Below are 12,832 nucleotides of genomic sequence, written 5' to 3'. Positions count from 1 at the left end.
TGAGTGTTGATCACCACGGGGGAGAAGTGAAATGCAGTGATTGTTTGAAATGGATTGTATAGTCCACACCGGCGTCAGATTAGGAACCCTGGGTTAGCAGAGTATTAGCGGGTGGCGTGCAGATATTGAATCCAGGCAGGAAAACAGCTCTGATCGTTTCACACCTTCAGTACTCCCTTGGTTGCATGTTATCCTGTCTCCACAAGCAAAATTATCCATCGCTGACAATGGTGTGTCAACAATAGGTGCAGCTGAACGTGGTTTAACTGCAAGTAGAGGCAGGGACATACCCTGCTTAGCATTGTTTCAGAAGCTGTGATTATAACTTCCTTGGACCAAATGTGTGGGTGCACAGTGTTGCTCGTGGTGCCATGAAACTGAAATCCTGCCTGGCCACAGTTATTAGAGACCATGGCATTTTAAACAGGTGTTGGGATCCTCTGGTCCTGGGCCCGGGAGGTGGGTAGGCCGGCATCATTTGTTGGTTTTGTCCTTATTGTTCTTTTTGGGGATTTGCAGACGAACCTCAACTGGACTAATGTTCATGCCATCAATTTGACCCTGGTGAACGTCACCAGTGAGGATAACGGGTTCCTCCTGACATGTATTGCTGAGAACGTGGTGGGAATGACCAATGCCAGCGTGCTGCTCACGGTCTACTGTAAGTAGCAGGGAGACGCCGGCTATACATGGTCTGGTGGGAGGGTGAGCATGGGAACTATTTGAATGTGTTTCCCATGGGGAATTGTGTGTCACCAGGCTATGCTGCGCTCATCTTGATTTGCTGCCATGGAGGGTGTGGACACGGAGTCAGAATTGCTGCAGGAGACTGAGGCAGGGACCAGTTCTAGGATTGTAAAAGGAAGTGTACAGAGCTTTCATTATGGGCCAGTTACTTTGTCCTCCAGCGTCTCTCCGTTTTAGCTTGCCTGCAGAAACGGGCATACTCCCGGTGTGAGTGTGCCAGTCCCACACTTGCACATGTGCGGTGGGCACCTGGTGGACTGAGCAGCGTGTCTGCATGCCTCACTGGCACATTCAAGTGGCTACTTGCATTCACAAAGCAGCACTGGAAAATCCAGTGGGGTGAGGAAATGCCCAGCTGGGGCTAAAACTTTCTCCCTGCATTTGGAAGTGAGTCACTCATCCCCTAGCCTCATTGAAATCAATGGAAGTTTTGCCATTGACTACAGTGGAGTCAGGATTTCATCCCAGATCTGTGCCTACCAGGTTAATCAGTGAACACTGTGTAAACATGTGCCAAACAGGCTTTAAAACCATTTACTTATGGGCTGTAGAGAGCTAAACTTTCGTGTGCTTCCTAATATAACTTAATACAAACCAGACCTTAACAGGAGTTTATGCAGCTTTGCTGCCTCAGGCAGCCGGGACTTACCATGTGTTGCTGTGTCCATAACATTTGCCCTTAATCTGTGGTCTGGAAATCCCCCATCCCTAACCCCTGCTGGTACCTGTGTAAACTGGAGAATTATGGCCTGTTATCCCATGCAGCGCAGGCACCATTGGGCGCCTGTAGAGATGAGGCAGAACTGTAGACAATAGAATATTGGAAGGAGAATAAAAGGTATATCATTCTCTGGTCTCTCCCAAAATAAATAATTTTGGTGTGTTTGGATGGGTTGGGGGGGCTTCGGTTGCTTAAATTAATACAGTTCCAGATCTGATCAGCTGGAAGGAAACAGGTAAAGTGCTTTGCTGTGGAGTCGTTTGCTGCAAACCCTTTGAGTGCCACCATGTTGATGCTAATTTTCATGCCCAGAATCCTGCAAGCCAGTGCCAGTTTGTACCATACTTGCTCTAACGTGATCATTCTGAAAAGAGCTGGTATTTTGGTGTATCGGTGACTAATTGCTTTGGTACCCTCCTAGTCATTCACCCAGAGATATATGGAACTAAATTCTGACCTAGGCTTACAGGTGAAACACGCTGGGTAGGACTCTGCACAGTCTCTGGGTTAGCAGCCGTGTTTCAGGATTGAGGTCCATCGGCTGAGTTGTGAGTGGGGAATCTTGCACGGCTCCTCTCAGCTCTACCTCTCTCTCTTTGGCATTGCTGTTCCTCCACTTTCACAACATGAAACGTTGACCATCTTTAGAAAAAACAGAGAGGAAAGTTGATGGATCTTTCCTGTTAGTTAGGGGCTGCCTGGAGGTGTGACCCCAGCCCTCAGTATGGGGTGAGAGCCAGGGAAAGGAGAGTGCTTGGCAAAGAATAGAAGGCCTTCATCTTATGAAATTGTGATCCTTGCCCCACAGTACTGGGCCTTCCTTGGTCATGCTCTGTGGCCTCAGTGTTTGGGGCCTTACATGTGATGCTGTAATTAAGTTTTCATCAGCGATGGTGGAGCAGAGTTTGAATTCTTGAGGCGTGGGTATCCTCAGTGCAGAGGCCCCTCAGGAGACGGGACCATGCATATGTATTAAATAGAGGTGAGCTCCCAGCTTTAATCCCTGTCCTGCTACACACCCTCTAATTGTAACAATCCTGGGGGACATTCAACCAATCAGAGCTCCCCCAGGGAGGTTCAACCAATCAAAGCCCCCAAGGACATGCAGCCATTCAGAAGTCCTGAGGGATATGTGCTTGAATGGCTGAGAATTCCTAAACTACTGAATGTGACCAGAGAGCCCCAAGGGGCACCTTTTAGACATGTGTGTAATTAATAACAATGCACTACAAAAGCCTACTTAACATGAGCAGGCTGCTCCATTGACATTGTGTGAGGAGGGGAATACAACAACATGCATGCTAAGTGGACAGTTACAAACTTAATTTGGGCTGGTCTGCAGGGGTCCAAATGCAAGATCTGATCTCAGACCTTGTTTCCCAGACCTATGGAGCTGGCAGTGCTTGTAGTGCTGCTTTTATAGAGGCTAGAGTGGCTCAGTGGTGCCCCTTCCGGTTGATTCTCTGCATGACTCCATTCGGTCCTCCACACCAGAGAAAAGGCTGCTGTGAAGCAGGCCATTTAGGAATTAAACTGGTGGGGTGCGGAGGAGTGGGGCTACAAAGTAAGGGTTCCAGTGGACACCCTCAGTGTTGTAGGGAAAGACATTTTTAATTTCTATTATGTATCCATTATCCAAGGCAAGGTGCAGCCTCATTACTTGTTTCTTTATTGGGGATTTTGCCTGTTGTGACTGACGGTCCCTCTATCCTGCACTGCTTGTCACATGCCCACTAAAATGAATGTGAACAACCCTCAAACATGTGTTGGGAAGGGCCTTGCACCAGTGTGGTGTGAGTGCTATGAAATGCTATGAGAGCAACTCCCAGCTGAGACAAGCTTAGTTAATTTAGTGTCATCAAGTCCAGAGGGAAGGAAAGAAACTCTTAAATAACAGCAGGTCATCTCCTACCGCCAAAACCAGGCTTGGTTCCTTTGGGCAAGGCTCCATTCCAACTCGCCTGCTAAGGCTGCTGCTTACAGATGACAAGGATCCCAGTTCACATTGCAGCTGCAGTAGAGTGTAGGTTGCATGCACAGCAAATTCGGCCATGGGATGGGAGTTTCCTCTAGCTGTTCGAGTGCGCTTTAGTGGCTGGCTGTCTACTGGGAGATGAGATAATCATCTCTGCCTGGAACATGTGAGTTTACTTGAGTCTGGAGTCCCACAGGTTTGCATTGTGTTTCTCTGTGCTAGATCCACCACGCATTCAGAGTCTGGAGGAGCCAGAGCTGCGTCTGGAGCATTGCATTGAGTTTGTGGTGCATGGGAACCCAGCGCCCAGCCTTCACTGGCTACACAATGGCCAGGTCCTCAGGGAGACTGAGATCATCCGCATGGAGTTCTACCAGCAGGGTGAAGTGTCTGAGGGCTGTCTACTCTTCAACAAGCCCACTCACTACAACAATGGCAACTACACCCTTGTGGCCACCAACCAGCTGGGGACAGCCAACCAGACCATCAAGGGGCACTTCCTCGAGAAGCCCTTTCCAGGTGAGAGAGTCACAGCTTATGTTTCTGTAGTGCCTTGCATATCGGAGCACTTAACAGGCTGCTATACAAGCTATGCACCAGGATAGTTGAACCTCCCATTGAAATACAGTCCCCTCTGGTGCCCAATATAGTAACTGTTTACCAGCACGGAGCAACATTGCACAAGAGTCTAGACACGGGTGTGAAAAAGAGTTGTGCATCCAGTTGAAATCTAAGGGGATTTTAGGGAGGGAGGATGTAATTATCCAAACTGGCCATGACGTAAGAGCTAACATACCCATTGGTGCAAAAAAAGTGCCATGACATCTTTGGGGGCTTTGAATGGTCATGGCCTTTGTGTCAAGTCTCATCTGAAAGATGGTGGTTTGAACAACAACATAACATCATGATGGGACACTTGGGTCTGATCAACCATGTACAGACCAGGCATAGCCCTAATTAGCTTGTGAAGTTTGCCCAACCCATGCAATATGATGGCAGGGGACCCCACTTTCTTCTTTGACAGGAATCTTAATCAGCATCTTAAGGGGAAAAAGGGTGAAAATTTGACGGAAAAGAAAATGACTGATTGGTTTTTGACTTTGCATTCTGCAGTGTTTGTGGTGGTTCTTGTCCATGAGAGAAGGGCTTAGGGCATGCAGGGTATCATGGGTTACTCTGACGCCCCTTAAAGTGGACTCCCATTCTTTTGATACCGAATATTCTTTTTTGGCATATAACTGGGGTAGTGGTTGTGTGTGTGGAGGAAAGGCCTTTCGAGGGACTTGGTGATCTCATTTTACTTCTTCTATAAAATGGCTCTAATCTAGGTGGAATGTCATCAGGATTCTACATATTTTATTTAAAAAAATCTGTCAAACATCATTTTGGTGCAACAGCCCCCACAAAAACTGTGAATACCCCCAGTTCCTCTGCATCAACTGTTTGCTAGGCACTCTCAGTAAATGGTTTTAAATTCCTCACCGTGTCAATAGGTGGTGAGTGGCGAAATTGTAGAAGGAAAAATTAAGCTCTTGTTATAAGGTGTGCAGTAGAGAGGGCTGTCGTGGCTGTACTGCAGTGAAAGAGTGGGAGGGTTCTTGCACTGCCTTCTGCTTTTGCAGCACCCGATCAGGCACCATGGAGTTAACAGAGCGGTGCATGCGATTGCCTTCAGGAGTGATGCCGTGAGAAAGTGCAGCCCCAAGTTGGCTCCTGCAGCCCCTAGAAAACTGAGCAAAATAGGGCACTTGCTATATATAGAGCAATACCAATGGTATTTTCATTTATTATTTATATCATACCGTCAATGCACACAGAGCTTTCCGGCAGGTCAGATACAGTAAATGGAAACCAAAATCTCTGCCTTGAAGAGCTGACCAATCTAAGGACATGAACAGATAAAGAAAGGAGTGGGAAAATTATATTCAAGATTCAAGGATGATAATCTGTCTAGCTCCTTAATCTATGTAGGTTGTCTGCTATCTGGGAGGAAGAGCAGTCTATATTTCTGGCACAGGGGTGGGAATCAGGAGATAGGGATTATGTTCTCACCTCTGTCACTTCCCATTTCTGTGATTCAGGTCCCCTGCCTGCAGAATGGGGATAATAACATTTTGTTTCTGACGCATCCACAATGTGCTAGGCCAGGGGTCGGCAACCTCTGGCACGCGGCTCGCCAGGGTAAGCACCCTGGTGGGCCGGACCAGTTTGTTTACCTGCCACCTCTGCAGGTTCAGCCGATTGCGGCTCCCACTGGCCGCGGTTCGCCGCTCCAGGCCAATGGGGGCGGCAGGAAGCTGTGGCAAGCCCATCCCTCGGCGAACCGCAGCCAGCGGGAGCTGCGATCGGCCGAACCTGCGGAGGCGGCAGGTAAACAAACTGGTCCGGCCTGCCAGGGTGCTTACCCTGGTGAGCCGTGTGCCAAAGGTTGCCGACCCCTGTGCTAGGCACTTACCAAAGGTAACAGGAAGCAGGTCTGCTTCTCCAAAGAGCTGACACTAAAAATTCATTCCAACCTTGCCACCATGTTGAGAGAATAAGCTAATGCTTGTAAAGTGTTTTGAAATCCTTGTATAGAAGGTGCTGGAAAAGGAAAGACTATAGATAGACCTAATCCAAAGGTTCACTGCCTTTTTCTACCTGCCACTACAAACCCAGCCCCTTTTTTCCTCCCATGATCCTGTGTCCCAGACTCATTCTCACTGTGGCAGCCCCCGCCCATGATGTAATCAATACATGATTTACTTTTCTTGAAGATCACTGGTCCGTATGTTGCCAAAACTGACATTAACATTCAGTGCATCTGAAATTTATAGTCTTGCATTTGAAAGTTGGTTTCTCTAGAAAATGTCAGGAGCTGTACATTCAACATACCTCATTACTGCTGCTAGTTACACTACACTAGTTACATTACTGCATACCAGTTCCTTTAGTATTCTTGGATGGAGATTATCTGGGCCCCCTAATTTGGTCCCATTAATCTGTTTGAGTTTGGCTTCCATCTAATTTCTACTTCCATATCCTTGTTCCATTAGTTACCCTGCCACTGCCCTCAAGCTCTTCATTATCCTTATTAAAAACTGAGGCAAATTATTTGCTTAGGTGTTGGGCTATACCTCTATGATCTTTAATCTGCACCCCATCGTCAGTGCTTAGCGGTTTCACTTCTTTCCTTGTTTTCTTAAAAAAAAAAAAAAAAAGCACGGTCCAACTCTGCTTGGCTTTTGGCAGTTCTCACTTTTCCCCCTACATTTTCTGACTTTCAAGAGGTAGCTCTCCTTGCTGTCCATCACTTCTTCCATTCCTTGTAGGCTTTCTCTTAATAACCTGTTTGAGATGCTTGTTCATTCAGTTTGGTCTTCTATCCTTCCCTATGAATTTTTTCCCCTTACTCAAAGTAATTCCCAGCCTCTTCCACATTCAGATCCTTGAATTCTTCAATCCAACCCACTTCCCTAACTTATTCCCTTAATTTTTAAAAAGTGTGCCCTTTTGAAATCAATTATAGTTGCAGACCTATTTTTGTTTAATCCTTCCCTTTAGTCTAAACTGAATTAATTCATGATCACTCGAATCAAGGTTGTCCTCTACAACCAGGAGTCCTATGAGGTCCATGCTACTTACCAATACTAAATCTAAAATAGCATCACATCTTGTAGGTTCAGTGACTATTTGGTGAAGAAATCTGTTGACTATCTTGTCCAGGAATATCTGGGCCCTACCATTTACACACTTGTCCTCCAATCTGTATCTGGAAAATGAAAATCTCTAATAATCACACAAGTCCCAGTACTGTTTATTTTATTAAAAAGATTAGCGGTCTCTCGCCATATCCAAATCAGATCCTGGGTGTCTATAGCAGGCCTAAGCACTATCCTAGTGGAGCCTCTGTTCCTTTCTTCCCAAAAGAGATTTTGACTCAAACAGATTCAGTTTTATGCGTTCCATCACTTCTAATATTTTTACAATCTTTCCCATTATTAATATACAGTGCTTTTCCACCACCTTTACCTCTATTTCTGTCTTTCCTGAACAGCACATATCCTTCAACACCTGTATTGAAGTCATGGCTGCTATTTCACCATGTTTGCATTCACCTTATGATATCTAGTTTCACCTCTTGCACCAGTAGTTCTAGTTCTTCCATTTTGTTACCCAGGTTCCTTGCACTGATAAACAGACATCTTAGTTGTTTCTGCTTGGTTTCACCCAAATTCCTCGCTGCCAGTATACCTGACTGTTACTGCCAGTGGTTTATCACTCTTTCCTCTTGTGGTTCATTTTCTTACCCTCTCTTATTCTTTCCTTCATTGCTCTTTTACTTGGTTTTCCTCCCACTCAGTATTAGAATCAGATGCGGAGATTACAAGAGCTCCAAACCATTTCCCCCAAGTTCCTAGTTTAAAGCTCTTTTAATCAGTTGTGCCAACCTCCATTCCAGAAGCATATTTCCCTCCCTACTCAGGTGGAGTCTATCCCATGAGAACAGTCCTCTGTCTGTGAATGCTTTCCACTGGCTGAATATCCCAAAGCCCTCCTTATAGCACCATTATCTGAACCATCTGTTGATCATCATTATCTTGTCTCGCCTTTGCCCTCCTCCTCCAGGGATGGGTAGAATCCCCCTCAGGGTCACCGAAGCTTCCATTTCTTTAAGTGTCTTCCTCAGCCTGTCAGTCTTCCTTGTTGCGTCCCAGTGAGAATCTAGCAATATCATTTGTTCCAACGTGAAGGACAATCAGTAGATTCTTTCCTGCTCCCATTAGGATCCTCTTCCACCTCAGGTCCACATCCTGTCTCTTAGCTCACGGTAGACAACACACCCTTCTGTTCTCCGGATCAGCTCTGGTGACAGGTCTGTCTGTCCTTTTTAGTAGAGTCCCCAATCTCGTAAACCTGCCTCTTCTGATGATGTTGCAATTCTCCAGCCTTCCCGCTTCTGTTCTTTCTGGCTTGTTCTCATAGTCACGTGCTTCAGCCAGCCACTTTCCTCATCCAGAAGTCTACCCTCACAGCTCTCTGGTCCAGCATGCATTTGCAAGTCATGAGGTTTCTCTTCAGCCTCCTCTCTCCTTCCCTCCATCATCTGCTCAAATCCCCTTTGAAACTCCATCACAGTTTCTAGCGGCCTCTCCAAACCTCGGATCTTCTCCTCCATCACATGCATCAGACGGCACTTCATACAAATGAAGCACCTTTCAGGTACCCTCTCCAGAATAATGTATATCCCATAGCTTCCATATCCAGTCATCTTAATTGTCTCTTCCGTTCTTTGGGTCACTACCACAGCTGCCTGTGTAGCTGTCATAGCCTTCCCTCCTCCGCTCCTGTGAAGAAAGAAAAAAGGAGTGCGGAAAGAACCCAAAACACGCCCCCACCCGCAGACCCCTCTGTTTTGGCTCGGTTTGCTGGCTCCTGTGCTGCTGGCCAGTTGGTTGTCTGCCTTTATAGGCCTGCTGATTAGGGAAGCCCCGCCCCCTCAATCAAAGTACAGCTGTGATCCCAGGCTCTGCTTCTCTCCCCACACACTGCCCCCTGCCAGACTTTGCAAACTGAAAACAAACCAGCATAGCAAGCAAGCAAACACACTGTCAAGAACTCACTCCCTGCAGGAGCAGAGGCTTGCTACCTTCTCCTCCAACAGGGGTCTCCACGCAAATGCCGCTGGTTTCAGCTCTGTTTGCTGGCTCCTGTGCTGCTGTCTCTTGAAAATGTCCAGCCCCCTCAAATAAAAAAGTGTAGTGACTCGCCTGGGAGTCAAGAACTACTGATCTAATCCATCACAGCCCAATTAACTGAACCAAACTTCAGTTCATTGGGAGCTGCCCGAATGACCCTGGGACTGTATTTGCTTCCCTTCCAAGCCTCTGCCTGCTTTTATGGGAACACTGCAGCATCATTCCAGGCACCCTTGGCCAGCAAAGCTGTGTAAAATCCTGTTAGTATCAGGGTCAGTTTCTTATGCTGGCGAGTACATTGAAAGCTGATGTTGTTCTCAGGCTATGTAAACTGATTGTCACTGAGAGCTTTAGACATTGTCACCTGGGGCCCCAGCGAGCTGTTTTGTTTGGAAGGAGCTTTACTGGACACCGTGAACCGGTCAGGTTGCTGAGGTGAATGACTGACAGGGCCTGCTTTACCGGATGGCGCAAATGGAGCGCAGCCCGTTTCCCCCACCCCAGCCACACCTCTGTCCTGAGCCCATCACTCCATCACAGCTCTGCTACTGCAATTTGCTCCTAAACTATGTTGCAGCTATTGGAGCCAGGGGTTTCCAGTTCTGCCTTATCAATCCACTGGAATCCCAACCTGCAGTCCCCCCGTTTCATCCCAAGCCCCCTCACGGCTGTTCCAGTGCACCCCAATCCTGACCTTCAACACAGTCTGAGGTTATTTTGAGTCAGGACTGCCAAATGGGCCAAAAAATGGGAAGCTTTGTTCTCTCGCCACACCTCCCCCAAATCCTGCTCAGCCCTGCCGTGTGGATCTAAACAGAGAAGTCTCTTAAAGTAGCTATGCTCTTCCTAGGAGGGTTTTCCCTTTGCTCCCTGTGCAGTCAGTGAGCTGGCACTAGCTAGTGGCTGGCTTGCTCCGAGAGATAAGCCCTCAAGCCTCCTGGGGCTGGTTGGGATGATGCGGGAGTGTGGCTGAGAAGTGTTTGGATGGGAGGGGCTGCCGTCCCTTTACCGTGCTGTTAATTGTGTTGCTTCTCTCTTTGTCCTTTTCACAGAGAGTACGGATAACTTTGTCTCAAGTAAGTGCCTTCTTGCCTTTTGCTTTGTTTTGCTTTCTCCCCCTCCTGAATGCAAGTACCTTGCAGATGACATTTCGGGGGGAATCTGATGCTTTAGCGCTAGGCAGGAGGGATTGTTAGAGAGGGAGATGGGACGCAAGACACTTGTTTCCTCCTCTGTGAGAGCCCGAGTGTATTAAGGAAGGTTTTTTATGTGCTGTACAGTCTGTAGCTCCTGGACAGGTCTATTCCTGCCAAGTGGGGTTCTGAAGAAGGATCTATACCAATGGAGAGGGAGGCATGTGTTGTGCTGGTAGCATGGGTGACTTTGCAGCATGACACAGAGGCGTGAATGTGACCAATGTGTCTTCAAGCAACTCCTGTACTGGCGGTAGTTTGGGGTGCCGCAGGGCAGTGGTATAGATGCCTCATCCACCGAAACTAAAAGGAAAAGCCGTCTTCAGAGCTAGTGCTGTGGGGGCTGATGTGCCTCAGGGCTTGGGGAAGTAATATGGAGCCTCTCCCCTTGAGGTTACTGGTCTAAATTAGGTGCAGGTAGGTAGTGCCCCTAAGAAGTTGCCATTGAATCACCCGTATGAAATGAGCAGATGGGTCTCAGTCCCCTTCTTAGCAGAACAGTTGTCCACATCACAACAAGCACTGGTTTGACCCCCGTATTCAGACAGTCTGAGCACAAGCCAAGGGACTGATTGGGTCCTGGATATTGGAACCCCTCCCCCCTGCATTGTTGTGGGGCTCTTCCAAGTAAGAGCTGAGGCCCACTGAAAAGGTGTGTAGGGTAAGTGCTGTACCTGTTCTGTGGGTGGGGGACTTCTGCCTCCTGGAGTTTTAATCGCCAACATTCAAATGCATTTAATTTAAAAAATCATTGTTTCTTGGTTTTAATTTGGCAGGATTCAGTCTTGCAGCAATCTGCCTTCCAGGGATGCTTGAACCATGAGCTTTCCCCTGGTGCTGGGAGGCGTGTGGGTGGATGAAGAGCCTTCACCCACAGAACATATGGGATCAGACTGCTTCTCATTAGCCGGGTGGGAGTGGCACTGTGTCTGATCAGTAACGTGGCTCTGCTTCCTCACTGCCAAGTTACATAGGACCCTAGAGATCTTAAGTAGAAAACACCTATTAGCTCATTTGGTCTATGCCAGTTCAGGAGAAATTACAACCCCAATAAGACTTGAATTTAGAGTCTTTGAAATAGAAGGCAAGAGACCTCATTCTCTGGGCTAGCCAGTGCTATGTAGTGTGACATCACAAGGTTGGGATGTTCTGGGGCCTGTGGAATTCCTTGGGGGCACAAATTGAATATTTCCTCTTTCCTCTTCTGGTTCCAGTTGGTGACTATGAAGTGAGCCCCACCCCACCTATCACCGTGACCCACAAACCAGAGGAGGATACATTTGGGGTGAGTCCTGTCAGGGGAAGCATTTTCTGCTGTTGCTGATGGATAGGGTGGTATACTGTTTGCGCCACCATTGCTTCTATACTGAGATAGTTGTTTGTAAGTAAAATCCTACTCTTTGCAATTAATGATGGCCAGACTTTAGAAGGTTCAGTGGTTTGGGATGGATAAGCAGGGATACTGGTATGAACCGCATGAGCATCTTGAGTTTGCAAAACTGGGCTGTGAATCTCTTGAAGACAGAGTCTCCCACAAAGTATTTCCTGCAGGGTCAGAAATTCTGGGAGAACAGTCTGAAAAAATAACAAATAAATCAATTAATTGAGTTGTTTCATGCTATAATAGAATGTTTAGGAGCATGGATCCAGTTTGGGTTTATTTTCATCAATACCGATTCATCCACCCCTTCTTTAACCCCCTGCTGCATTTGGTGATGTCACACTAGGACTCGATGACATTGGCTGAAATAAGTGAAAGATTTGCCAATTCATTTTACATGGTTTGCAAGACCTCAAAATTTCACTTTTCACAGAATCCAGACAGGGATGGGAAAAAATGGTTGTGAGCAATAGTGTTGGAAAAATAATTAGGATTTCATTAAATTGCTCTAATTTTGTGCAAGTTTTTGAGAATCTTGAAATCCAGAAAGTATTGACAGAATAAACAAAAGCTTGTCAATTTTTCCAAATGTTTCATGTAGCTGTAATTTCTCAGGGGAGTGAGGAGAGAGCTTCATACAGTGGGACATTACTAGAGAAGAACACCGAGTGTAGAAAAAAGAAATGCAGAATATATATAAGGGAATGAAAATCATACTTGTTAAAATGTGACATTTTAAAAATAAAATCAGGAGTATATCAAAGACTGGGAAAAGCATCAAGCGATGAAAGGAATAAAATGTCTTTGTGTTAAGTGCTGTATTTTCTTCTGTTATTGAACACATCACAGTAAGAGGACCACAGGTCCAAATGCAATAAGAGGCCCTGGAAGGCAGTAAGAATAATTGGCCAAATGCAAACGGAAGAAATCCTGAAAGGAAGCTGTTTACAGCAACACAATTAAAGTGTCTTGGGTAAAGATTTGCAGAAATAAATATTAATAAATATAAAAAGGAGCTTTGGGTTGTAAGCCTTTGTGGGCAGGGATGATCTCTCTTCTGCGTCTGTACAATGCTTGGCACAATGGGACCCCAGTCCCAACTGGGGGACTTTGGGTACTATCATAATATAAATATTT

The 12,832-nt window shown here is 46.5% G+C and overlaps 1 protein-coding gene across 8 annotated transcripts in view; it reads left to right on the top strand.

Moving 5' to 3' along the window:
* The window catches only part of NTRK3 (neurotrophic receptor tyrosine kinase 3), a 327,617-nt gene that overhangs the window by 122,741 nt on the left and 192,044 nt on the right, over nt 1–12,832 (top strand). For all 8 annotated transcript variants that reach the window (XM_044980028.1, XM_044980029.1, XM_044980025.1 and 5 more), the window contains 4 exons: nt 520–661; nt 3,666–3,962; nt 10,174–10,197; nt 11,529–11,599. In XM_044980028.1, coding sequence (XP_044835963.1) covers nt 520–661; nt 3,666–3,962; nt 10,174–10,197; nt 11,529–11,599 — 534 coding nt within the window. The remainder of the gene's footprint in view (nt 1–519; nt 662–3,665; nt 3,963–10,173; nt 10,198–11,528; nt 11,600–12,832) is intronic.

This window comes from Mauremys mutica, chromosome 11 (assembly GCF_020497125.1).
Source record: "Mauremys mutica isolate MM-2020 ecotype Southern chromosome 11, ASM2049712v1, whole genome shotgun sequence".
NCBI classification, from domain to species: domain Eukaryota; kingdom Metazoa; phylum Chordata; order Testudines; family Geoemydidae; genus Mauremys; species Mauremys mutica.
Note: the sequence above shows the minus strand (reverse complement) of the source record. Positions and strands in the feature narration are given on the sequence as shown.